The sequence below is a fragment of the Hippichthys cyanospilos genome, chromosome 16, assembly GCF_059441005.1.
Source record: "Hippichthys cyanospilos isolate Australia breed blue-spotted pipefish chromosome 16, RoL_Hcya_1.0, whole genome shotgun sequence".
Taxonomy (NCBI): domain Eukaryota; kingdom Metazoa; phylum Chordata; class Actinopteri; order Syngnathiformes; family Syngnathidae; genus Hippichthys; species Hippichthys cyanospilos.
Window position 1 is genome coordinate 12,790,982 of NC_142384.1, and position 26,814 is coordinate 12,817,795.

Below are 26,814 nucleotides of genomic sequence, written 5' to 3' on the forward strand. Positions count from 1 at the left end.
ACAGTGGGATACGTTTTCTGTCAATACAGTGGATTGAGATAAGCTAAAAATATTAAATAACATGAAAGAGAGGAAAGCCATTTAAACCATGGGTGGGGATTTTTTGTGCTCGAAGGTTGCATTTATTTCTAAGAGGAACTAATGGGTGAATTCATTCATGCAAAAGAGAGCTAAAATGTGCATGTGAACTATGTAAAATTGTTTATTTTAAAGGAGAAGTCAACATTAGATTTCTGAGATATGAATGAAGCAGCAAAATGCATCCGTTTTGATTGTCCATTTCAAGCGGCGGCCATTTTCTGTCAACTGGAAGTGACATCGCCAGTTGCTCAGAGCTCAAATAATGACCAATCACAGCTTTCCTATATTTTTTATATTGGTCATGTGACGCTGGCAAGCGGACCCCTGAGCAACTGTGATGTCATTTTCAGCTGGGTTTTGCTGCTCCACTTAGTCCCAAAATATCATAATATTCAACTGTTCAGCTGATAGTGGATCGCAGTATGATCATTTATATATAATCATGATCAATGCATGATCAATTATATATAAATTAATGTCCAATCACTTGCTTTAGTAAACCAACAATTGCGATGACTTTTCATGCTCATAATTGCTCAGAGACATAAAAGCATGAAGTATAAAGGCTTGACATTGAGTGTCAGTGATGAGCTGTGTGCTGTCAATGACAGCAGCTCCAAGTAGAGCTGAGGAACAACTAGGTCACGGCGATAAATACAAGACAGCTGCTGGAGACACACTTGACTCGCTGGAGGACACTCCAAGGCAGCAGATGAACATTCAAAGAGAAAAATGTCTGAAACCATCAAATCAACTTTTTTTCCATTTTCTGTGTTCTTCCAGAATGAACAAATTGTAGTTACCACTGTGTTGTAAAGGGATCCCAAGAGTAAAACACAATCTGAATATAAGTTGTATTAAAAATCTAGTAAATATTACAGGTGTGAAATTGCAGAACTGGACAAATCGATTTGAAATGTTCTGAACTCATCCAAAGCCAAACACGTATTTGTACGTCCTTAAAGACCAGACGTTCAATCCCAGGTACTAATTTACGGATTTTATTTTCAAATATTAGGGTATATAACGAGCTCAAAAGCAACTTTCCATAAATAAATACTCTACCAAGTATTAGATATCTAAGACTCTTGAAAGATATGTAAAAATACAAATTTGGAATTGGATGAGTTAAAACACTGTCTTAAAGCTTATTATAATTGTTGTTGATGAAAAAAATAGATGCCTACCTAGTGAGTTCACGGCAGGAAAAAAACTAGCCATGTAAATGTCCATGAGATTGATAAAATGATGCTTTATTACAATAGACTCTTTATTCACTGCCTACACTGGCTGGCTTGTACAACAACTTCACACAAGTCCGTCATTCTTTTGGAAAATAATTGCAATACTGGACAAGAGTGCATAATCTAGAGAAGCGCAAATAATCTTTAAAACATAAACCATCTTGAACTAACAACAAATCACTAGAAATGATTAAAATTTTTTACAATACTCTTTTTTTAAATGAGCAAATAAGACGTTTAAATTTTGAGTCATGTTGAACACAGATTAAAGTTGTGAGGCTTACATTTCCATTGTGGAGTTGATTCTATCAAAAATGTAAAAATATACATGATATATGATATATACATACATTATGAGCCCCTTTTAAAATCTTTCCTGTTTAAAGCTACCAGTGCACTTTTTTTTTTTTTACCAGTTAAAACCCATGCTTGGAGGACAGCAATGACATTCACCCAATTTTCTAAACATCGCAAAATTGTGCTAATTTGGAATCAGTAATATCTACACAAAAATTCTTGTTAACAAGAATACAGAAAGACATTTTAAGACGTTTGATCCACTCTAATTGATTATCCGATAAACTAAACAATACACAATAATTTGATTGTCAGGTGAGTGGGTGTAGCAGCAGGCACACGTGCGCGCACACACACACATTCAACAGTCCAGTTGTCGTTCATGTTAGTAGTACATTACAATTAGATAAAATGTGGAATATTTTTACATGAATAGCAATTAAGACACTAATATGACTTTAATAACAGGATTTTTGATGGAAAAGGTTCTTTCTGATGCTTGTGGGAATCACTGCAACAGTGTTGCTGTTGTTGTTGTTGTTGTTGTTGTTGTTGTCAGGTGAGCTGAAGGCCCTATAGGTTGCTGAACAGTTCATTTTTCTTGGTCCAGTCCATGGCCGGGGCCCGTTTGTTGGAGCGTTTCTGATGAGCCAGCTCTTTCACTTGCTGGAGGCTCATGTTTAGAGCTGGGATGGCCTCCGGCACCAAACCCTAAAGGAGGAACCAAAAAGAGTTTACATCTTTGAAAAAGTTACAAATCATTGCAAATTCACACTTTCTTGGGTTTTTATGGTATTGCTGCTAGCCCCTACTGTTAGCTTCTAGCTGCTAGCAACTGGAGAGGCTAGCTGCTAACGTTTCCAGGTTTGCAACACAACACTGGTAGAAAAAACACCTGGGTTGAATCAAGGCCAAACTTAACAAGACCAAATGTGATTCAACCATTGAAAAAAAAAAATACTGTGTAAAAACTACTTCAGAAGCGCCACCGCACGGTGACATACCTCAGGAGGAGTGCTTGTGGTTGGTGTTGTAAGTGAGGCGTTGGATGAAGCGTTGGATGGGGAAGGGCTTACTGACAGCTCCGAGTCCCTCTGAGCCCCTCTGCCATTCACCTGAAATGACAAACATCAAAAACCATCTGGGACCGACTGCAGACGCTTGCTTGATCCTCAGTATCACAATTCCATGTGTTTACACAGCCCGAAATTTAGGTCAAAAACAGTGATGCATTACTGCTTATTTCCAGCATCGCCAATGGCCAATAATTTTCTGACTGGATTCGGCTTTGAATTTCCCCAAAGAGAAAACGGTGAGCATTTGCCAACAAAAATCACATGCACATTCTTAGTCCTGTTCACTCCATGATAATACATGTCTATCAATGAATGTGTGAGGATATGGGTAATTTGACTCATTATTTCTGAAAAAAATAAAAATAAAAAAATATCTCTGGAATGTATGTTTTACAAAACAAATGGGAGATTAGCTTTCATGAAAATGTTTGTGATCCACAAGTTCTATTTCAACACTACTTGTCTTTCCTACGTATACATAGCTAATTGGTTCTGACGATTCTGTACGTGAGGGGAGTGTGACGTTTCATTTTTCGGCCACACGAGGCAGTAGCGATTCCAAATTCAATTTTCTATTCAATACAGCTTTGTTTGATTAGATAAAAAAAAAAAAAAGTCATTCATTATTGCATTTAAGAGAGAAGCCCTGGGAAAAATGTTAATTTACCGTCCTGATCGATACCTTAACAAAAAAAGAAAGAAAAATATATTTTGTTATCGATTCCGTGATTGCGTTGAGCCAAGCCATGCTGGAGTACCAAATTTTGCCACAGGGAGGCAGCCTTGTGTTTGTGACAACTTTTGGGCTATGAAATGCCTGTCAAAAAGTGTTTATGAAACGTCATTAATTCAATTTAAACACATTCATGAAAAAGAAGACACTAAAAATAAAAAAAAAGCATAATGAATGCGTTTGTCCATGGCAGCACGGAGAGGTGTGTGGGTCTCACTAATTATTGTGTGCCTGTAATTTAAACCATCTGCGCGTTTGAATCGGATTTCATTAGGGGAAAATATCACTCCATTTCATGAAACCAGAAAACCACGCCGACATGTGCTTCCTGCGAGGATTTAATGTTCAAAAAGTCACATGTTTCCGTCCTTTTACGGCGCTCATTACTCCAAATGAGCTGATTTGACGACTTTGAGGGGACTTTGCTTTGTAGCGGCCTGCTGATGGAGAACAAGCCACTAAACATGGGCTTGTAAAACCTGTCAAACTCCACAAAGAATTCTGAACCCAAACCAACACCCGTCTAAAGTCTACATAGTCCCACCTGACGCATGACCTTGTGCAGGCTTTTTAATCATTGTGGGTGATTATGTAACAATGGAGGACCTTCCACGCTGCACATACAGTTCCTAACTGACAGGAAGGCTCCGTTTTGGGTAATATGGCTGCTCACTCAATCATTTAGTTTTCCGTTGGCTTGTTGAAGAACTATGCTCCGATGTTTGTGTGGGATTTAACACTATCAGAATTCCTTCAAAGGTTAACATTGCTGTTGAGAAGTATTTCTTTGCTGGTTGGCTGTGAACCATTTTTAAAATATGTTAACTCTCTCTTTGGCTCTAACTTTCTGTTCTTTAAAAAAAAAAAAGACATATTAGGTGGCGCCTTCTTTACTGCACAGTCCACATTGAATACAATTACAGGAAAGTACATTTAGTCCAAGTGGAATTTGGGGATTAATAACTCATCAGAATGTCACTCTGTGTTGTAGTAAGGCGTAGAGGAAAACAAACTTGGACGTTCCATCATGCTAGCAAGTCTTACCTTCTCTTCCATTCCTCCATTGACACCGGGCTCAGGTAATGGACCTGTAGGCATTAAAAACAACACAAATGCTCTTGACAAAGTCTTTGGGATGAATTCACTTCAAGTTGTGCTTCAGACAGCACTTAAATTCAACTACTTCACTACATTGCACAGATATGACCGCATCATCCATTTTTGACATGGGGTTTGTCTTCAACGAGAGGTTCACTGTTTAGCTGCTGCTCCTCTATTCCAAAGGGCAACAGCTTTTTCTGACATTGTATAAAAAGGACCAGCCTCTCTGAAACACAACATCCAAAACATCATGTTGCAGCCATCCCTTACCGTCCATCCCTCCTCGGGTCCCTATAAATGGTTAGTGATGGCCTATTAGAGGAGATAATAGCTAGTCCTTCAGTATTAATCTGTGCTCTATGCACGTGTTGGATTATTATGAGTCTGTGTGAATGGCTTGGCTCAAAAAGGAGCCTCCCCATGTCCTAGCGCAGCTCGAGGCTGAGAGGCCACTCGGAATGAGCTCCTTGGAAACCAAACAATGGTGCGGGCTGGCCAGTGTGTGTGTGTGTGTGTGTGTGTGTGTGTGTGTGTGTGTGTGTGTGTGTGTGAGGGCAGTGGAGTTAAGAGTCAGCGTAGGCAAGCACCCTCTGAGTAGGCAGCGTGTGAAACTCAGCCGGTTACCTGGGAAACGCCTCACTCGAATATCCTCCCTGCAGCGCACTTGGAGTTTGAATGAAAGACGGAGTGACCGTCACGGAAACACTCCAGAAGTTTATGAAACATTTGCACGGCTGTATTGAACTGGGCCTGTGATGTTCCACCTGACAGCTCGTCCACGTATCTGCTACTTATTGCTTAGAGGAGTGTTCGTATTGTCTCTTAAATAAATGTTTTCTCCATTTAGTGCATTTCTTTCTTTTTCTCAGGGGTTGCCATGCCAACAGCTGGCAGCACCATGACTACATTAATTGTTTCTCATAGCAGATTTGCACTATTTGGATACGCACACACACGAATGGTCAAGCGTGCTAGGGCGCCCTCTAGGAGCTTTGGCAGGAACAGTTCACCGCATGAAGGAAAAAAAAAAGCAGCTCTACACATCTGATTTTTTTTTCCACCCAGGGCTTTACTCAAAGGGATATTTTGCTTATTTGGTCATTATAATCAGTAAAAGTTATTATTATGTTTGCAATTAATTTAACAACTACAACTATTACAAAGAAAAATCTATTTTTCCACTTGCTGTTGACGGAAAATTACATCACATGCAATCAGGGCTCAGGCAACAACCAGTCACGACTCAACTTGTCACATGACACAACCCAGAAAATAGGTGAAGCTGTAGCAGCTGCAATGTGATTTTTAATTGATAGCAAGCAGCAAAATGTGTTTTTAAGGTATTAGTTGCATATATGTATGAGAAAAATATGCATCAAATTAATTATAGGCGCACTATAATCTTTCTGCAGCTGAAAATGTAACTGAAACGGAAATTAGTAAAGCGCCCCTGTGATGATTATTTTTTTTGTATGTTTTTGGCCTCAAAAAAAGAGAGATTTTTTGTGAAAAATCACCAGCTAGTGTTCAAACATCCTCTGTTTAATCAGAAAGACAAGACAATGTAATTTATGTTTTTTTTTTCAAGTTATCGTCACATCATCACACTTTGTTGGAATGTTTTGTTTGCTCGTGCAGAACCCGCTGCCAGTTCAGTCCTGCTTATCGTGGCCGAATCTAACTAGCAGCTTTGCTAAAGCTGTCCACAGTGATGTTTTTTTTTCTGAGTGTGAGCACTATGCAAGGTAACAAAAAAGTATTTTGCATCTAGAGTATTTTTATGTCGTGCCAAAGATACATTGCATATAATTGACAAAAATATACATTAACTTTTGCATTTTCATAGCCTGTATTTTATTTTTCCTAAGTAAAGGATTTGAATCAGTACTTCGACTACAGCTTAATTAAAAAGTCGTTTTGCTACGTCTGAGAAAATCACTGCGCTGTCTGCGATTCTTGGCAGAAGAAGATGAGGACAGAAATACGAGCCGGATGAAGACAGAGGGAGAAAGAGAGTGTGACAGCAGCTTTCAAGAGCCACCAGGAGGCAAAGTCCTGCTTTTTTAGTGCCTTGAACATGTTGACAACACAGGGTGTCTCCTGACAATAAAGCCGCAGTGGAGCTTTAAAAGATAAATGCAGTCATTTGCTTAGTTAGTAAAAAAGCAAACGAGCTTCAAGGTGATGGTGCAATTCTGTGCTTTGGGTGTGTGTGCTCTCACCAGTCAGGTGATCTGAGGTGGGGACCACTCTGCACCTCTTGAAGAAGGCATCTGTGTCGGGGTCAACCACGAGCAGGCGGGCCTCGTCCCCGCCGGCTTTGATGGACGCCACCACCTCGGAGTGTGTTTTGCCCTCCACCGACACACCGTTCACCTGAGGATCGCACGCAAACGCAGAAAATAATCAAATACAAATCGCCAGGATTTTCTTTTGTTTCCCACACAGGATTTCTTTGTCAATATTACCACTTTGTCTGCTCCAGGTCAGGAAATCCTGAGTCTGAGCACAAATGCATGGACAAACATTCTTTTAAACACCAACTTGGACCAAATGTCTAACTGATATACATCAAATTTAACCAGTTGGGTTTATCATCGTGAGACTCTTATGTGGGTGAATTCATATAAAGGTCTGACTTTCAAGTCAGTGTTCTGGAATGAAACCACCATGGGAAACTTGCGAGAAATGTCTCAGTATGTGTGTGTGTGTGTGGGTGTGATTACGTCATAGGGTGGACCTGCTTGTCTAAGCCAGTCCCAGAGAGGAAGCTGGACAATAGCAGCTTGGCCAGTAATAGAAGCAACAATGGCGGTCGGCTCCCCTCAAAGCCCTCTCCTCAGTGGGTGGTGAGGTTGTCTGGGGGCCCTTGGGGGGACTGGACGCCCCTCACCACACCAAGCTAAATCTGTGCAAACTCCTTCTCCAGCTATGTAATACACAGCCTCTATTAGACTCTATTTTGTTTACTTACTATATTTGTATGAAATAAATCTGACATTTGACCCATGTCTAAATTCAAACACATCAAAATTCTAACAGCACCCTGCCAAACTGGTTCTCAAATCCCTGAAGTGCCTTCAAAGGGGTATGTATGTAAAATTTTAACAGGGTTTCTGCAGTTATCAGAAAATCTAACTTAATGCTTTTTAATGCCATGATAGGAAAAGTACATGTGTTCTTTTCAAATTAAAAGCAAACTAATTGGAACATGAAGCAACGTTTTGGTCATTAAGTTACAGGCAATCCTTTGCAAAATGTTGCAAGCTTTTATTTTAAGTTTGATAAAGATGCATATTGTCATTAGTGATGCAATTTTCTGGCAGGCAAGCGAAAAAAAATCATGGTTATGCCATCACTCTTAAGGAATTTCTGAATAAAATACACCTAGAGATACCACTACAAAGGAAAGTGTCACGTTCAATAAATCAGAAGTATTACACAACACATCTACAGTATACATGCTTTACTATGGTTAGAGGGTGCTTGGCTGAAAAAAATATTTTGCGTTTCACTTTTTTTTTTTCTGGTCTGTTAGTCGTTTGTTTTACTCAACCCAAAAATTTGCAATCGTCGACCTTTTGCTCACTCGCAACAATAAAAGTTCCAATTGATTGATTTACTAGTGCCTTGCTCAGGGGAAGTTTTCCCAGCAACACTTTCCATCAAGTTCCTGACTTTTCAAAACGGTAGACTTAAGAACAGTGTCCGAGCCAAGTCCTGACTAGGTGAGTACTGTACTGCAGTACGGACTGGGGTAGCCCAACCCCAAACCCTTTATGAGGCTCATTATTCCATGCTTAGACAATTACACTCCAGGGGATTTCAGACCTCACAGAGAGGCTATTAGCTCACATTCCTCTTTAGTTAACACCCTCTAAAATGTGAAAAAAGATGGGACGAATTTGGTACCAACAGGCGATTTGAGTTACTCGGAACCTGGGAGACATTTTTGCAAAACTTTGTTCGTTTGTTGTGTTGTGTTGTGGAATCGTACTCCCTCTTTGTTTCCCCAAATTCGAATGAAATGTCGTATTTTGATTAAACACCAAATAGAAATCAAACAAATTTTACAAAGGACTACAGAAATTAGAATACTGTTGAGAATTGCAAATCAAAGTATATGAAAATGAGGGATTAGTAGATTATGCGCGCCATAGAAAGATGAATGTGCCAAAACTTTAAACCTGTTTTGAACTTGGTAACATTAAACTTGCTGCAACTGTCTTTGTTGTGAACTACCTGCATATATCCACCCATTTTCTACAGCCGCTTATCCTCACTAGGGTTGCGGGCCTGCTGGTACCAATCCCAGCTGGCTATGTGCAGTAGGGGGCGACGCCCTGAACTGGTTGCCGGCCAATTTTCAAAGGGCTCAGCCTGATTTTTTTTAAAAATATTTATAAGAAAAATGCAACTACGTTCTAGCTTTGTGACACCCAGTAAGTACTGTACCTGGACTATCCTGTCTTTAGGCTGCAGGCCTGCCCTCTCTGCAGGGGAGTCTTCATCCACAGCTCTGATGTACTGGCCAGGGCGCGCGCGCTCACTGTGCAGGTTAAAGCCATATCCGTTTGCCTCTCGCCGGATCACGCAGAGACGTGGTCGCAGCTTGGGGCTCACCTCCTGCAAGAGGACGGAGGAGAGAAATGGGACATTTTATTCCCACGTGTGTGTATGCCAGGCCTGATGAATTGCACGGTATGTTCTCCGACCATGAGCGTGTCCTCGTGAAGAACAAGAGGCACGAAGACCACCGAGAGCTCAAAGGAATCGTTAAGCATGAATATGATTCCCAGGTCAAACATGCGGGAGGTTGCCGCATGCTGATGCGCTCGGCAACGTGTTTGTGACGGCGTCCAATAAAAGAAAACTGCGCTTCGAGTCCTCGACGACACCGGCCGCTCGCCAGGAAGGAAGCTTCTACGACGGAGGCGTGTGATTGGAGGGAAGTTTTGAGGAGGGCTAACCAAGGGGCACTTGAGGAAGGGAGCGCTTCCGGCATGTTTCGGGAGCCAACCGGGACAATGGATTCTGGGCGTTGACCTCTAACCACCTTGTCTCATCCAGTCCCCCTCCGGGATGGCAGGACGCATTATTGTCATCCAGGAAAAGCCTCCTAAATCCCTGGACCTCCCTTCCGTTGCAAACGTGAACTCGGCTCTTTATTTAGCTGGGAACACGTTAATAGATTTTAAATTGAAGCGATCGGAACATCGGACGAGTTATTAGCGGGACAGCGCATGGGAGGGCCAAGTCAGGGTAACCTTTTGTCACCGTGACCGAGCTACTGCCCTCTGTCAGGGAGAAAAATGCGCAACCTGTAATTATATCGAAATGACTCATAACCCTTCTACAGAAAAGCAGCGGGAGAGTACGCGTGCTCAACATGAAATACTGATCAAATATATGTGTACTGTTGCGCTAACAAGAGGCTGCGAGAAATCAGGAAGGTGAGAATGAGAAAAAGTAACTGTTCCAGATGGACACCGTTGACGTATTAGAATATTCCAAAATGGTAAATGGTCTTCTTTTTTTTTTTAAAGCTATATTACACTCACTTAGCCAATTAGAGAGACTAGTGGCCAGGCTGATTATGGCCGAATATATTTGCTAATTCAACGAGTATCGGGTTTCAAAACAATGCTACGTCAGTGAACTATTTAAATGTAAAAAAATCTGTTAGTTTTATAAAAGATTCTGCTGACCCTGGGAACAAGCATCTTTTATTTCATTTTTTAAAACAAACAAAAGTTAAAGTTTCAGGATTGTGGAGGAATTTATTTAGCGTAGGGAGCTGATTAAATGTTTAAGTTTTCATTCACCTTGTTGGTGATTAGGTACCTCAAAACGCCCCAATTTTTGTATTTATTTATTTATTTATTTTTCCTCATAACATAACAAAGATATGTGTTATCTGAAATGTATTCTAAATCGAATAAACGAAACGAAAATCGAAATCGAATAAACGAATAGATCAACAGAATCTGTATCGGCCCTGAAAAAAGATATTAGTCTATCTCAGGGAAAAAGTTTATTTTCAGTTGATAGCTAATTCGACAGCTGAATATTTTTATTGTACCATTAGTCAAAACACATTTCTCCAACGGTTGTTGACTGAAAATGGCATCACATGTGCTCAAGACTCACAACCAATAACGGCTCACCTGTTATCTGGGTTTGGTCATGTGACGCTTACAAAATGTGATTGGTTATCACCTGAGTCTTGCGAACATGTGCTGTCATTGGAAAATTAATAGAATAGAATAGAAATAGAATACAATAATCGTTTTATACTGATCAAAACTCCTAAGGACATAATGTGTCATTGTAGATGTAATGACAGCACTCTGTTGTCAATAGTAACGCTGAATAAGCATTTTTTGCGCTCCACATGTTTTGCGCTGATCAGATGAGCACCCGATAAGCACTTTGGACTTTCGACAGGCGGGTCAATCATTACATTCAAGCGATTGTCTATGATTTGCCATCCTTCACCTTAAGCAGCTCTGGTTTACGCAATCCAAAGCACGTGGTGCATTGGAAAGTGATGAAGCTTGCCTTTCCCCTATCTCGGATGAGTTAATGTTCACTTAACTTGTCTGAATCACCATGTTTGTCGGACCTCTCACCTCAGGATTTGTATCTACTACATACAGCGAGACAGTACATCCTGTCAGTTGGAAAGTTAAGATGTCAAGTTCACCACAAGCTACTCTGTGTTCGTTTTTTTCCCCACTTGACTGTGCAACGAGGATATCGTGTCAAAGCACAGAAGCCCCCACCCCCACCCCAGTTATTGTGATACTGTGCCATCAGTTGACAAATTTCACTTAAAGGCAAAGTCAAGTCAAAAATGTACTTACTACAATACTGTTATTAGTATTAGGATAACCATAGTGGAAAAATGTGCACCCCTCCCCCAAAAAATAAAAATAAAATAAAATAAACAACCAAGGTGCCTCCTGGGAGGGCTCATTTGAGAGAAACTGCAAAAGAATTCCCCGGCGGGACTGCAATGAGAGGAATTTGCAGAACAGGCACAGAGGTGACTGAGTGAGAAGAAAACGTTGACGTGGTTCTGCTGCTCATTACCTTCTTTGTTATCTTTATTGAGGTGCTCATTGTACAGGTGCACAGCAACCATCTGATAAACACAACTTGGAACTTGTTCAGATTTACCGGATGTGTTGAAGCTACAAACACAAAACACTGAGGGAGTGTGCTGCTAATTACAAAGTGATAACTCTGTGAAGTCCGATCAATTGGAAGTAGGGGCAACCTTATCTGTGACTAAAAAAAACACACACACAAAGCAGTGTTTCCCTCACTGCACGAGCAACGGTATTTTTTAGCCTTCTATGAAAATTTGTTTCAGCGGAGTAATCGTTCCAAAAATCGTTGAAAAAAGCAACTGAACAACAATTAACTAATGTCACACAAGAACGATTAATGTTGTGCTCACCAACTTTTTTGAACTGAATCAGCTCCCTGCAAGCTAGCTGCAACAAAAGACAATCAGTCTCTTTTCATAAATGATAACACAAATGAAGGTATAATTCCTGCTGAGAGGCTGGCAAACTGGACAATTTTAATTTTAATTTTAAAACTGGCTCTAGATCATCATTTGACCCCTAAAATAGTTTCACAAATCGATTAATTTGATGATCGATTAGTTGTCTATTCATCGATCAATTCTGACTACTGTAGGGGTATGTAAAGGCACTTTAGGGGCATGTGAAATTTCAACTGCGTTTCTACAGGGACCAGCAAATCTACGTGACAAACAGTACATTTTCAAATAGAGAGCAAACTAATTGGAACGTGAAGCACTGTATAGCGAAACAGTATATGGAGACTGCTTTGAGAATATTGTGTGGCTTTATTTTATTAAGTTACTGAGTATTAAGTACTGAATTAAGTTCAAAGTCACGTTTTGAAGTTTTCTATTGTGTGCCGTGAGCCTTGTTTCAAGATGAGCAACCTCTCAGTGACACAAACTAAGGAGGGAAGTGTAACACAGGAACTGTTGACACATCTTCTCTCAATATGCTTCCCTCTGCTCTAACCAACTTCCTGACATCAAAGCGAAATATAAACACAAACCCTCTAAACACAGAAATAAAACATGCACACACACCTCTTAACACTGGTAAGGAGCATTTTAAGGAAGAGAGGAGAAGAAAAAAAAATCCAAAACGTGAACAACATGGAAATCAGGAGAGGGAACTAAATTTGAAACATTAACAACCTTGACCAAAGGAAGAGGAACCACGTTAAGTCTTGCGTGGGATCAGACAACATCTGGCAGGACTAGTAATCCAATTAAGGCTGCAACTGACTGATTACTTTCCTAATCCGCTTCTAATCTGTCACTCACTATCCAGGAGGCCATGTTTTCACCTTCCTGGTTTGTTTGTCAGCAGGAGGCAAAAACATCCAGGCAGGCCATGAATGTCGCTCAAGGGAATTTGCGTGTGCAATGTCAAGAATCACGCTCAGCTTGCTGCTCAAGCAAACAAATTAGAAATACGTCATTTCTTTAGGGATTCTATATAGTGGCTGTACGATTTACTTAAGGAATTCTTTTTCCAATTGGAGATAAACCAACATCTTGGAATAAACTGTACTTGGTGACTTCTATGAGATAATACTAGATTTCAAACAAAATAACTTGTTTCATTGTTTTCTAGGTCTGAAAAAAATAAAGAGAAAAAGAGTATAGAGTTGTAAGTGAAGGCAGGAGGGGTTAGTTATTGTCTGTGCTTGCAGATTGACACGCAAAAGGAAAATATGACGTATGGCATATTGTAGGCGCCACAATGCAGTACTCAGTAAAATGTAAACAGGAATAGAAAAGGTATATTCGCTCACTAATTTGTAACACCACAATATGAAGGTCAATAGTCTGATTTTGTTATTGCTACGCATTTATAGATGCTGACCTTAAAAGAAAAAAAAAAGAAAATATACTCGTATGAACAATCTATATCTGATAGTTGATATTCTGCATTTTAATGAATATGAACATTGGCCTTTAATAAAAATCAGATTGCAGATAATAATAATAACCAAAATGTAATTTTTGGGAAATTCTTTTAAATTAAATATACGGTTAACGTCATAAAAGATTCTTCTGACCCTGGAAAATGTCCGCTCCATTTGTTTACGTTTTGGTAAATTTTAGATCTATAGATTAGATTTATATTCCCTCGGAATTGTTAAACAATGTTATCAAAAAAGTAGGAAGAATATTCAAAACATGAATACGTTCGCTTCCGTTTATGGCTAGAGACATTTTACTTTGCTGGCAATGAATAAGTTAACCCATAAATCAAAACTTGATTTTAGCTGGATGACAGTGAATGAGGAAAAAAAAAAAATCATAGTCCATACAATATAATATTGACCTAATCTGAATTTTATACAGCTCTTTGGAGAGTGAAGGTGTACCTAATGAAGTGGCCAGAGTGTGCACTCTGAATCTCTGCTTCAGCCAGGCGTTGGCATAAAAACCAGAGAAGTTGTGTTGAATACCAACCATCTCCAAACAATGCCAGGCCTCATTTTATATTCTCCAAAAAGATTCTCACAAGATGGCCGCTTTGTATCAGATGAGTTGCTCATAGTTTTTCTAGAGAGAAGCGAACGTTTGCGTTTTCATCTCATGGAGGCCTTTATGCACTTAAGGGATTTGTTTGGGTGATGGAAAAGTGCCAATAAATCTTAAAAAAAAATCATTAGTCATTAACTTTGGTCAAACACTCATTTGCAGAAAATATGGTATCAAGGGAATGTTCCACACCCCGTACTCATAATGGAACCTCCCATCTCTTCGTCACGCTCCATGAATCATGAATGAACTTTCCAAGTAATGAAAAAATATACAAACACGTTTATTTTATGATGAACATTAATATTATTGTATATTAATCAACAACATTCTCCATATATGAGACACATTTGTGCAAATGCCAAACTGTGCGAGGGGCTAAATTATTCCACTAGCACACTAGTGAAGCATCTCTCAGATTTTTTTTTTCCCCTCCTGCACGGCCCGGCTCATCCCACACAACTTTTCGTCTTTTTTTTTAAGACAAAGAGCGATAAAATGTCCAAGTGGAGATGTTTTTTCATGACAATATAAATTAGCCTCCTTCTGTTCAAGCATCTGCTACATGAAGCTGTGCCGATAGTGAAGCTGTCACGCTCAGCTGGTCACTCTTTCAAGTCTCTATTTCGCTTATCCTCTCCTCTCATTGAAAGGGGGCGGCGCTCTCACAAGTTTGCCCGCTTTGATCAAGCATAAATAATAAGCTCCCGGTGACACTCCGCCAGGCACCATGGTAACTCTGTGACACGACAAATCAGGCGGCCTTGTGGACCTTGTGAGTTTCATGTGTTGTTTTTTTGCACAGATTAACATCGTGACAGCCAAACACATTCAATGTCTGATGGCTCCACGATTGCGTACCTGCTCCCCTTTAACCACCACACTGCTTGTTTTGTGCTCGAGAGTTCGTGGGGCGCACCGCTCTCCCTGGTGGGACAGGGGGTGTTGGATTTCAAGTAGGACCATTGGACCAGCTGTGAGACAGGCAGGGGAGGGAAACAAAGCAACCTACTGTCCACGATTTCCATTCCGAGATGGGACAAACTCCACAAAAGACAGAAAAGCAACATTCTGGAGAGGGTTCCTGCTATAAGGGGAAAAGACCTGAAAATAGACAAACAATAGCAGTCGACACGGCAGGGGTAAAGCCTGTGATAAGACTAAATAGGGAGATATTGATTAACAGACTGGGTTATCTCGAAAATCCCCTTGCGGGACCTGGCCTGTCTCTAAAGTCTGCAGCACGTGTCTTCTTTTTTTAAACACACCTAGATGACCGGCCGCTGACTGACAGCTCAGTGAGTTTTATCTTCTCAGACAATCTTCCTGACCCCTAGTAGTCAGGGGTGGAGCTACGTGTTGACCTAGTCAGTCTCTGGCCACTCCCACCTTAGGAAAAAACTCTAACAGCTGTAAATTTTTTGGGCATTTTTACATGCAAACGGTATATTCAGACCCCTCGATACCTGCCTGTTATTTACATTAACTGCATATTTACATTTAAAGATAAAAAGATATAAATAATTATTTGACTTCATGAAATTCTGATTGCACATGCCACCCGGGGCCAATCTGCACTGAGGTGTTCTAACATGCTGGTCACCCCATAGAAAATGGGTACGCCCTTGCAAAGTATAACCACAATAGATGATCATACGTTCACAATTCTCATTCTGTATTTTATTGTTTGAAATTACTTACAATTAATTATGAACATATTTGTAGAGTTTAAACAACCCTATTGAATTAAGTAACATCAAGTTATGGTACTTTAGCTAAAATAGCATCAAGCTACATTAAGTAGTAGTTGTTATTTATGTTTTAGCGTCGCCATTAACATTAGCCTAATGCTAGTGGACGATTAGCATCCTGTTGTTTATCACTATAAAATATGATTCATTATATCCAACGCTTTCAGATCTTCAACTATTTTTAACAAATATCTTTAACAAGGTATAATTTAACAAGATATAACAAGATATAATTTAGCAAAAAAAAAAAAACCTTATAAGAACATATTACACAACATGAGTATATGTACACCCTGCCAGAAGCTATACGCCACCCTGCTGCAGAATGACACATTATCTCTAAATTGGTTAAATGGGTTACAGTTCAGTTCGTGGTTTTATGCTTCGATATCAGGCTACCGAAAAGAAAATCGATTAATCGAGTAGTTAGTGGTAAAGCGAAAATATTTTGTGTCTGTCGGTTGAGTTTAACAAACAAATGAGACAAAGGTCGAGACGATCTACTTGATAGAACTTCAAGCAATGGATCTTTGGACACAAACGGTGCCACAACACATGTAGACAGACAATATAATACAACAATACAATATAATAATGCAGCAGTTCTCACAGAGTCTTAATAATGCCTGCTGCATGGTGGGAATGGAGGCGGACAAGAAGGGGTGAGTCTATTTCAGGGTGAGCAGCAAGTCATTTCCCCCTCCACCCCCGGCAGGGCGCGGCCCTCCCGCTTATTGTCCGGCCGGGGTGGTGAACCTTTAGCAGAATGGAATGCGGCATTGTGGACTCTCGCTCCGGTAGCGACAAAATCACTATCACCAGAAACGCACCCTCCCACTTTTACACGCATGGACACAAGGCCCAGGTTTCAGGCCCTGCCTGGCCCACTGTGGCCTTGGACTCATGACAGTACAGTGGAGCTGTTGTTGGGACTGGCGTCACTAAGACCTATTAGTGACACGGCGCATTATGATTTGCATCGGTGACAAATTGAGGGCAACTGTTTGCGTTGAGTGTTTCACAGAAACTGTTGTTTTTGCGAACGGCGCACTCGCTTTATGTGAGTCACGGCAATGATTTTTCATGGTCATTCTGCCATTCTGTGACATTTGAAAAGCTGTCTTATGCAAACACCAGCAATGAAAAGGCCAACCTGTCACGATATTTTATTTATTTATGTATGTATTTATTTACATATGTATTTATTTATTTATCTAACGGCATGCACTGTGCAGGCTCACTTACATAATTTCCAATTTTTCCCCCAATTTTTTTCAAAACTCAACCGTCAAAAGGCAATTCATTTTAAAAGCCATCCAACTCATCCTAAGGGCAGTTATTTTGTCACAGTTGGAACTTAGGAATTATTGTTCTTTATTTCAGAATAGCAATCACTAATGAGTTTTCTCAGTTCTATTGCGTTGTAGATTTTCAGAGATGTTTACTTGTTAAGTATTGCTGCTGGCGATGAAAGCATCTCGGAACTGCTTCACAGATGGAACCTGGCCCTGACGGGCTTTGACAATGAAATATTAAATACCGCATGCAAATGTGACTTTGGTTTGCTACCGCCTATTTGTAGAGTCATCGTTTACTCGGACGTCTGTGCGACACAGTGTCGAACTTTGTGGACGGCTTTTGTCAGCTTCTAAAGATCGTCGAGTTCGTCCGCCTCAAACCCATTCATTTAAAGTCCAGTTTATAAACCCACTCGTAACCAAAAACATTCCCTTGCTCTATCCACGGCTATCTTGAGGCTTGATTTATCTCGTGTGTAGGTGAGATTGAAATAGCTTTTGTGGATTTTGTGATCTTCCCGCCTATTATATTTGCGGCGTGCCACTCGATGACGCATGTGGTTAACATGTTTGAATCTGTTTCATTCAGACCAAGGATGTATCAATGGCTGTTTATGTGCTCTTGTGATTGCCTGGCGCCCAGTAAGTATAATCAAATATTGTCATAGCTGAGCTTGCTCGCACAATAAATGCATATTTAAAGACAAGATCAATATGTTTTTATTTTTCCAGATGCTGATTTTTGGCAGAAAGAAATACTGATTACTGATTAATCGGCTGATTAATTTAAAGAAATATAACAACACCCAAATTGCTGACATGTCATTACTCCTAGTCAAAGTGTTGTATGCCATGCTTCAAGTGACTCTTTCTTCTAAATGTAATAGTCTTTAAAAATAACTTGTTGCATATTTAATGCTATAACATCTTCTGTCAAATTTACCATACGGGTCACTTGCATTTCAACAGGCGGGAAGGGCGACTTCTAAATGTTATCACACGCACGTGAAGTCACAAAAAGACACTAGCGCATGTGCAACGATGTGAACACAAAGGCTCTTTCAACATGTACTCTATTAATGACAAATGGCTGGCAACACAGAGTATATATTTGATCCTGTACACACACACACACACACACACTAGACGTCATGCAACAGTGCGACGTGAATACATGCTTGGCTAATACACAAACTAACAAACACACTATCAGCTGGAATTTCTGTTTACTTTGAACCTTGACTAATATTTAACCCATCTATATCTGTATCTGTTACCATTTATTGTTTTATATGTTTTGTGTCATTGCACTTGCGGCGTTATCTCACGCACAAAATCAGCACACTATCAGCAAAATGTTCTTAGTCACTGGGATTAAACTGTTCGGTTTATTGCACTCTATATCCGCAACACATTATAAACCTGCAGTATTTGGTAAGTTTTGATCGTCACACAAAAGTGATTGTATTGTACATATTGAAACTATAGTACTAGCGCAACAAAGCAAAATACACGCGGGAAGTTAAACACAAAATTCCACAAATGACAATTTCTTGAAATGATCATGGTGAAGATAGGGCTCGATCGTGTCTTGACACAAAACTGAGTGCATTTCATTGCTGTAACCGTTTGCTGGGTGAAGATCGTAACATCACCGATGGCAGCGGTCCTCAAGTGTGGTTGCAGATGCACTAAGGGTACACCAAGGGTAAAACGGTGTCTGCAGGTATTACCAAATCTAATTTAATGCATTTTATTGCAGTGAAAGGAGGAGTATGTTTTATTTTATTTTCAAATTAAGAGCAAATTGATATGAACATGAATCGACTTATTCCTAAATTGTGTTATGATGACTCCTTTGTAAAACATTGTACGCCTTTCATTTTGAGAGGTTTTATACAGATGCACTTTGTCATTAGTGATGTGCCAGACACAAAACAGATGTTAAAACTCCAAAATGTGATGAACCAAATACAAATGGCACAACATTCTGTTTTAAGTCACCAAAAATGATTTGCAATGGTTAGGTGGAACTTGGCTGAGAACATATTTCACAAGGGGTAAATAATTGAAAAAAACGTTGAGAACCTATAGGAAGCGCAGCTAAAATTTTAACCATGCAGACTTTTACATAACTGGCTGTCCTAACGCAGCAAACAATCTCTCTGATGAGGGCGTGTGGGCGGACAATCAAGAAGAAAAGGTGGGGTAACCTTCTACAGATAACAATGACAGGAAACGAGCGCAAATGTTTTGCAGTCCTTTGAGGGCAAAGACTCCTAGATGGTAACAGGCTGACAGAAAGGCTTTTAAAAATATCCAGACTCAAAAAAACTACTGGAGTACGGTTAATCTCAGCTAACTGACAAATGAACATGAAAATGTGCCCTTTATGAATCTCAAATCTTTTCTGGCACTTCCTCATGGCATTCCATCAGATGCTGCAAATGAGGAGTGGAAAAGGTAAAAACGAGATAAGAAAGCTCAAGGAGCGGTATTGAGATTCGGACTTAAAGGTCATGCAGACAAGTGCACTATATTTAAATATCAAATTTGCATTCCATCATCGGCTCTAGAAATTGATTTATTGCAGTTCTGTACAACTAAAGTTTACAGTATGGCTGCAACTGAAAATTATTTTAGTAATGGTCCATTACTTTGTCCATTAATTGGATTTTTAAAAACATGATCTAGTAAAAAAATTGAAAATTATTTCACTGTACTCTAAATAAACGCGATTTGAACTGCAGTTCTCGAATGACTTGAAGACCCCTTTTACCAGAAATAGCCAAAAATGTTTATCCTTGGTTTCCAAAGGAAACACAAATGCTTTATTTTGAGTCAATGTGTGGATCATCAGTCCGCTTTCAATGAGCGCTACAGAAATCCATAACTATTTACTTTTGGACAATCTGACATTTCAAGGATTTAGACCATTTTAAATTAAAAAGGCATCCAAACAAGTAATCAGTTCTCCAAAATCATTATCATTTCATTTGATAAATAATAAGTTGTCAAGATAATACAACCTATATGTGAGCAAATACCAAAGCTGTCCTGCAAATGTCTGCTAGCTTAATGCTAATACAAAATGCCTAATGTGAGCTGACAAATAACATGGCTGTAAAATAATCAATATGTGTATGTGTGTATCAAAGGTGTTATATTTAATTAGCTGTCCAGAAAATAGATACTAGATATGAACAAATGCCTGCTAGCATAATGCTAACACATACCAAAATCTACAGGTAAGCTAATACCATGGCTGTTGCAGTGTAGGTAGTAAAAAAAAAACCCCTAATAACAGAAATGAAATCATATTTTTAACATTTTTATTTGTGATACTAACAATAGAAATTAGGATGTTATGGCCTGTGATTTTTCTTCATGCGTGAACCCAAAACCAATTTATCTTTACAGCAATAACAGTATATATACAGTGCAACTAAAGTGTGCAAACTCTTTAAAAATATATTAGCATTCCCAAAACAAAGAAACAATGGCTCGGTACTTGTGCAATACTAGGTTATGTTGTTTGAGGATTACACACCGCTTGGTCCCATGTTTACTCTTGACGCACTTGTGCAGATGGCCTAATGGTAAAATTCACTTTGGCCTGCAAGCACAGAAAACAAGATGAAAGCTGTAAACAAGCTTTTGTTGGGGTTTCACAACAGGTTTGTGCTGTTTCACACTTGTATGGAGAGCAAACTCTCTGCAGAGTTTGCACAAGTGTAAATTGAACTCTTGGGATAAGGTGCAATGACAAAGTCTCCACGATGCATTCATATTAGTGTGTTTCTACTAGAGCTCTACAGCTTGAGATTTTCTCCCAACATCCTGTCCGGCATTCCTGTGCCGGTACACTGCGGTCCAGTCAGAGTGATACACACACACTGCTGGTTTAGCAATCACATCCAAGCACGCCTGTCTGGCCTGATCTTTGAAGTAACACAAAAGAGAGTTCGAAGAGCAACGCCCTCTCCGGAAGCCGCGGGTTGCCATGGTTACGCAGATGCGCTTGCGCCATGTGAGGAGTGTATTTATATATAAAGGAGAGAAACCGCTCTTGGATGAAAATGAAGGTCACAACATGGAGAGCTGAACCGGCACAAAAAAAAATAAAAGCGGCTCTGTCGTCATCATCAAACAAAGCACAAAAATACACAATTGGTTCCAAAGGTCGTTTTGCTGCTTGCGTACCAGGTACTGCAGCTAGCCACACTGCTGAGTGCATACAAGCAGCGGTGCAGTAGTGCCTCTCAGTCTCAATATTATTATACCTAAAGATCCTGTAACTCGTCAAATTCTTTTTATTTTTAATGAACGTTAATCCTCGTGCAGTAACTTATCCAATCCTTTGATTGTTACATTGAATCATTTCACATCAAAGGGGATGCACTGAAAAATGCACTGGGGAGCTGAAATTTCACCCGGATAGTGACAAAATGTCAAAGTTCAAAATGGCACGACCACTTAGTTATTACACAATCGACTCATGTCGATTATGTGTGTGCCATCTATTGGCTGAAATAATGTGAGAATGATGTGGAAGAAAATGACCCAAAAATGATCAAAATACTGCACAAGAGTTAAGTATTTTTTCCCTTTTTTTATATTTTTAAAACATCATTTAATTTAGGAGAAAGTATGACCAGTTGTCATTCTTGTCAATTATTGTAATCAATGAACAGGCCCGAAGAGTATGTACAGATACAGAAACATTTCTTTACCTCACGTTCCCCAAAAATAATTCTGTTGTCTTTTCATGTGTGTGATTCTGATTACAATCAGAGAAGGGAGAAGTAGTAAATTATGTTTCCTTTGAAAAGATTTATTAAAAAGTAAAAAAAAAAAAAGAGTGCATATTTTCGATGTAGTAAATGGCTACTGCTAATAATACAAAATACATGTTGCTTTTCTCCCTGTAATCTGCTTTGCATATCAAAATCAACTGCTTATTGATGATGATGATTTTCACTCGGCATGTCCAGTGCTGAGGAAATGACTTGAGTAGTTATTTTCACCGTCAATGGCAGTGAATGAATTCAATGATCTTAAGAGAAATGGCTAATGAAGTCATTGATTTACTTCAGAGTAATGCATTTTTATTGTTTGACACTGCATATACCGGTGATGTATAATAAAAAGGGGAATAATTAACCCATTCAATGGGACCCCCAGTCAAAAAAAAAAAAGCATCTTTGACGTCCATAGCCGTCAATGGCAGTGAACGGGTTTTTTTGATTGTCGATTAGTTTTGGATGAATCGTTTTAGCTTTGGTGATAACTATTGGTCGACGACACTTAAAGAAAGGAAGAAAAGACGCAATTTGCAAGCGAGGCAAGCAAGCAGGGGGTCTCAGACATAGACAGACACAAACAGCCTTGGGGGTAAACATCCCCAATGCGGCGGAACGCAGATGTTCGGAAGCGGATCGAGACGCTTCTCGCCCAGTGCTTTTTAAACGAACCCCAATGTTGCCTCACACACGCAGACACACAAACAAGCGTGAGAACTTGGAACAAGATAAATAAAAGCAAGCCCAACAACAAGTGGCCACTGTGGAAAGAGAATGTGTCCACAAAAACAAAGCTCCGAAGTCTAGAAAATTTAATTTAGAGCGTTTTAGGGAGATTAAGTAGACACAAGCGCATCCTGCTCTTGTGGTTTGTAAAATATTTGCCTTGGCTTAATAAAAAATATTCATCTGTCTTCAGCCTCGCGGGTAACTCGAGCAGCCTGCCAATCATTGCAGAAAAACCTCCACATTCTAAAATATTTGCGAGGAGGAAGTCGATGGGGGTCTTTGTTCTGTTTTTGTGATGTGAACCACATTGTTTGTCGTTTCTCCGCACCCACAGCAAATGTCCAGCCAGCTTGCCCGAGGCAAAGAGCATGTGGGGGCGGCTCACTACGTGAGTGACACAGAGGAGCTATTCTTCACGTCGCTCTCAGCGTTTAATCTCATTTGAGAGGTTCGCTCGGAAATGTCACCTGAGACTTTCCACCTCCACTCTGTTTAATGTACACAGAGCAGCCACAGCACCTGCCCCAAATGACAAATAAATTCAGATTTTTTTTTTTCTATTTAACAATATCTTTGTTGTCATTGTAGATGACATTGATGTACTATAATCGCAGCATAAATCATCTATAAACTGTACGTCAAATCCTCAAATGTAAGAATCACTTGATTGTGCATTATAATTGTGATTGTGATTGTGATTGTGCAAATAATCGAGAATCATTTCAATTAATTGTTTTAAGACCCGATTTGGTTAAGTATTGGCCTAATGTTCAGAAGTTGAGACTCTCAGAAGTAATTAGCTTCTGTAGTCCTTAAATCATGATTATTTTTTTTAAACGCCTTGATCGATTTGAAAAAAAAAAAAAAAGCTGAATTTCACCCATCCGAACTCACTTGGATCACTGGGGCGCCGGATGCCGAACTTGGCTGTCTTTGGTCATGTGAATGCTTTCTCAGAAATGATCAATAATGATATAACAAAGAAAGAGATAAATATCATATCCTCAAGAGACCCGGCCTTTTCATTCGGGTCTACTTTTGTGAACATTTTGTCTCAGTAAAATTTAGTGCATCCCACTCAAACATATGAGATATAATTGGAAAGGGCAGCATGTCCTCTACTGAGCACTCTGGGACTTGGTAAGGTAGCTCATATGAGTCAAAAGACATAGACCAAACACCAATGTCCACAACAGCGGACTCAAATTAAAAGACTGGGTCACGGGAGGATATTGATAGTCTTACAACACAATTGTGGAAGTTATGTTAAACAGTCAGAAAAATCATTTTTAAAAATAAGCTTGTAAGTTCCCCCCCTTTTCTTGACATCTGTGCAGATTGTCAGAAATTCATTCAAATTGAAGTAACTGGAATTGTTTTTTTTTTCTTCCTTTCTGAAAACTTTCAAAAGTCAAAGTAAGTAGCAATGCTAGCTACCGAGCTGACGATATGCAGTATTTCTATAAAGATCAGTAACTGTTTACATTTTCAACTGTTCAATTCCGCAACATTCCTTGGAAATCCCAATGCCCCATCACTGGAGAGCTGTACTTTGCAAGAGGCCCAGGCTACTTATGTGGACTTTGAGGGCTACCCAGTACCCACGGGAACCATGTTGGTGAGACCTGCTAGTAGAGTGCAAATATTGTGCAAACTATATTTCAAATATATAGGATGGTTGTGACTATATGTACAGTCGGTATGTTTTTTATAACAAAGTTTTAAACCATTGCTTCAGACATTTTAGTTGCATATGAACTTGTGTGGTCAGCACAATTGTTCTCTGGGTACTCTGGTTTCTTATATTTACCCTCGACTAGGCGTGAATGCGTTTCTACTTGGGTAAAGAGCGTGAGTACCATCACAAAGGCATTGAACTCTGTAATGTAAAATCAGACTCCTTTCGTGTCAATTGCATTCGAATGACGACGCAGGTGTATCCGGTAAAGTTCCTGAAGCGACGTACCTTGTCTGAATTAACGCTCAGCTTCCTCTCGACGTCGCCGTGAATCTCTCCGTTACTGTCCGGCACCGGCGTGCTCCCCCTGGAACCTTCGCTTCGCTCCTCCTCCGCCCGGACGCCCTCGGATCGCCGCTCATCTCCGTTTTCGGACCCCTTGTCCTCGTCGTCTTGCCGCTGCTTGTCGTCTTCTTCTTCATCCTCGCAAGGCAACGGGACGGGGATCCCTTCATCGACGTACTCCTTCAGACACTTGATGTTGTGCTTCTTCAGCAGCTGCTCCGTGTCCGGGTCCACCACGACGAGCTCGAGCCGGCCCGAAGTGGCTCTGATCCGGCTCACCACTTGCTGGTGGCTCTCGTTCTCCACGTCGTCCCCGTTGACGAAGACCAGGCGGTCCCCGGCGCGGAGCCCAGACGACTCAGCCGGGCTGTCGGGCTCCACCAGCCGTATGAACTGGCCGGTCTTGCCCTTCTCCCCGTGGAGATGGAAGCCGTAGCCGTTGTCGCCTTTATCCAGCGCGCAGAGCCGGGGCCGCAGGTACTGGCTTTTACTCGGCATAGTCGGCTGCTTCTCTCGGCCGCGGCTCAACCTGTTGCTCGATACCCGTGGAAAAGACTCGAAGAGCGAACCGAAGGGATGCTGCCGCCGCTTCTGAGTGGGGAGCGTCAAACGAAGAAGTGCGAGCTCGTCGAACAAATAGGCGAGCGCACGTTTGACTTTACTACACCGAGAAACGGGTTCAAAGTCTGACTTGGTCTGTGGTCCTCTGCGTGACCCGCTTGCGGCGCGGAGCGAAGGTCCCGGTCCAAAAACTCCCGTCAGCAGACTCTACACGACCCAAGTAGAAAGTCCACTCAGGAAGAGGGAGGTGCGTTCACGGACCAGCCCAACTGGCCGCTTCATGCAAAGCAGTCAGTCGCACAGCAATGGGAAACGGGTCAGCGGTTATTCCTTTAGCTACACTCGGGCAACAGAATCGGACCGAACTCAAAAGCAAATTATGCTAAATTCGCATTTGAATAATTAAATAGCTTCCTGTCTTGAAGTAGAACTCTTTCAGTAGGATGCAGTACATACATTACAATATAACAAAGCTGTAGGCTGTCTCGTTAGTTTTTTTAATTCGTTTGTATTTTTAACTTGGCGAAAATCACTAAAACGGGCTTTTATACAATTTGAGATTTTGTATTTTTATGCATATGCTGCTCAAACAAGAGGACATACTAATTGTCCTTAGGTGTAGTTGGGTGTGTGAATGGCTGTTCATCTCTCTGTGCCTTGCAGTTGACTAGCAACCAGTTCAGGGTCTCCCGCCTACCTACTGCCCATGGACAGCTGGGATAGGCACCAGTGACCCTGGTGAGGATAAGTAGCTCCAGAAGATGTATGGACGCTCAAACAAGAAGCGTGTTAACGTACAGCACTTGGTTGAAATCTTTTCACATCAAAATTGTGTGAAACATGTTTTTACCTTCTACCTCCCAGTACCCTACAAACACTACCTGGGATGACCCAGGGGAACAGGCTTTGCCTTTGCCGTGTGAACTATAAATCCAAATCCATGGCCCAGGTGGTGCAGTGGCACGCTTATTGTCAAAGTCTATACATACATATATAGTTATGTAAGTTTTTTGTCTGTTTCAGACTAACATGTAACCTGTATAAACCCTGTAAAACATCAGTTGAATGTTTATTTATATTGCGTTTTTCTTTTGTCAATGTTAAAAGATACACATTTAAGTGTACTTATTACTACTTTAAAATTTAATTTTAAAAAATGGAGACACAATTATTTAAGCGAAGGTGCTCATGACAAGCTAATTGACTGTCTGGCTTCTCAGAAGTACCAGGCCCCACTACAGAAAAAAATTTGGACAGGGCAAAAGTCCTGAAAAAAAATATTTTCCATGCAGAGAGCTGATAAATGTACCAAACCAACCACAATAACCACCAACGTGCAAATGTAAAGCTCCGTTAGAGAACGAGTACTGATAAGTACTGTACGTGTGCTTAAAAGCTGTGCAGCTCCTGGCTCAGCTCATTAGAGGTAGCGGATTGAGACACTCCATGCAAGCTGATGCACACACTGACTCATACAGTAGATGTGAGAGGAGGAAAAAGAGGAG

At 40.4% G+C, this 26,814-nt stretch overlaps 1 protein-coding gene across 1 annotated transcript; it reads right to left on the reverse strand.

The window, feature by feature from the left end:
• Nucleotides 1-1,313: 1,313 nt before the first annotated feature.
• Nucleotides 1,314-25,556, reverse strand: nherf1b (NHERF family PDZ scaffold protein 1b). The gene is made up of 6 exons (XM_088436990.1): nt 24,692-25,556; nt 8,988-9,158; nt 6,755-6,908; nt 4,476-4,519; nt 2,627-2,737; nt 1,314-2,333 (listed from the first exon to the last, which is right to left on the reverse strand). The coding sequence occupies exons 1-6, from the start codon at nt 25,244-25,246 to the stop codon at nt 2,196-2,198; spliced, it is 1,173 nt and encodes a 390-aa protein (XP_088293116.1). The 5' UTR covers nt 25,247-25,556; the 3' UTR covers nt 1,314-2,195.
• Nucleotides 25,557-26,814: the final 1,258 nt, after the last annotated feature.

What these genes read in the sequence shown, in the direction of transcription:
- nherf1b (XM_088436990.1), bottom strand. Translation starts at nt 25,246, where the DNA reads ATGCCGAGTAAAAGCCAGTACCTGCGGCCCCGGCTCTGCGCGCTGGAT. An exon ending in TGAGCGTTAATTCAGACAAG is followed by an intron (nt 9,159 to 24,691) that starts GTACGTCGCTTC and finishes GTCCTCTTGCAG; the next exon opens with GAGGTGAGCCCCAAGCTGCG. An exon ending in CTAAAGACAGGATAGTCCAG is followed by an intron (nt 6,909 to 8,987) that starts GTACAGTACTTA and finishes TGCGATCCTCAG; the next exon opens with GTGAACGGTGTGTCGGTGGA.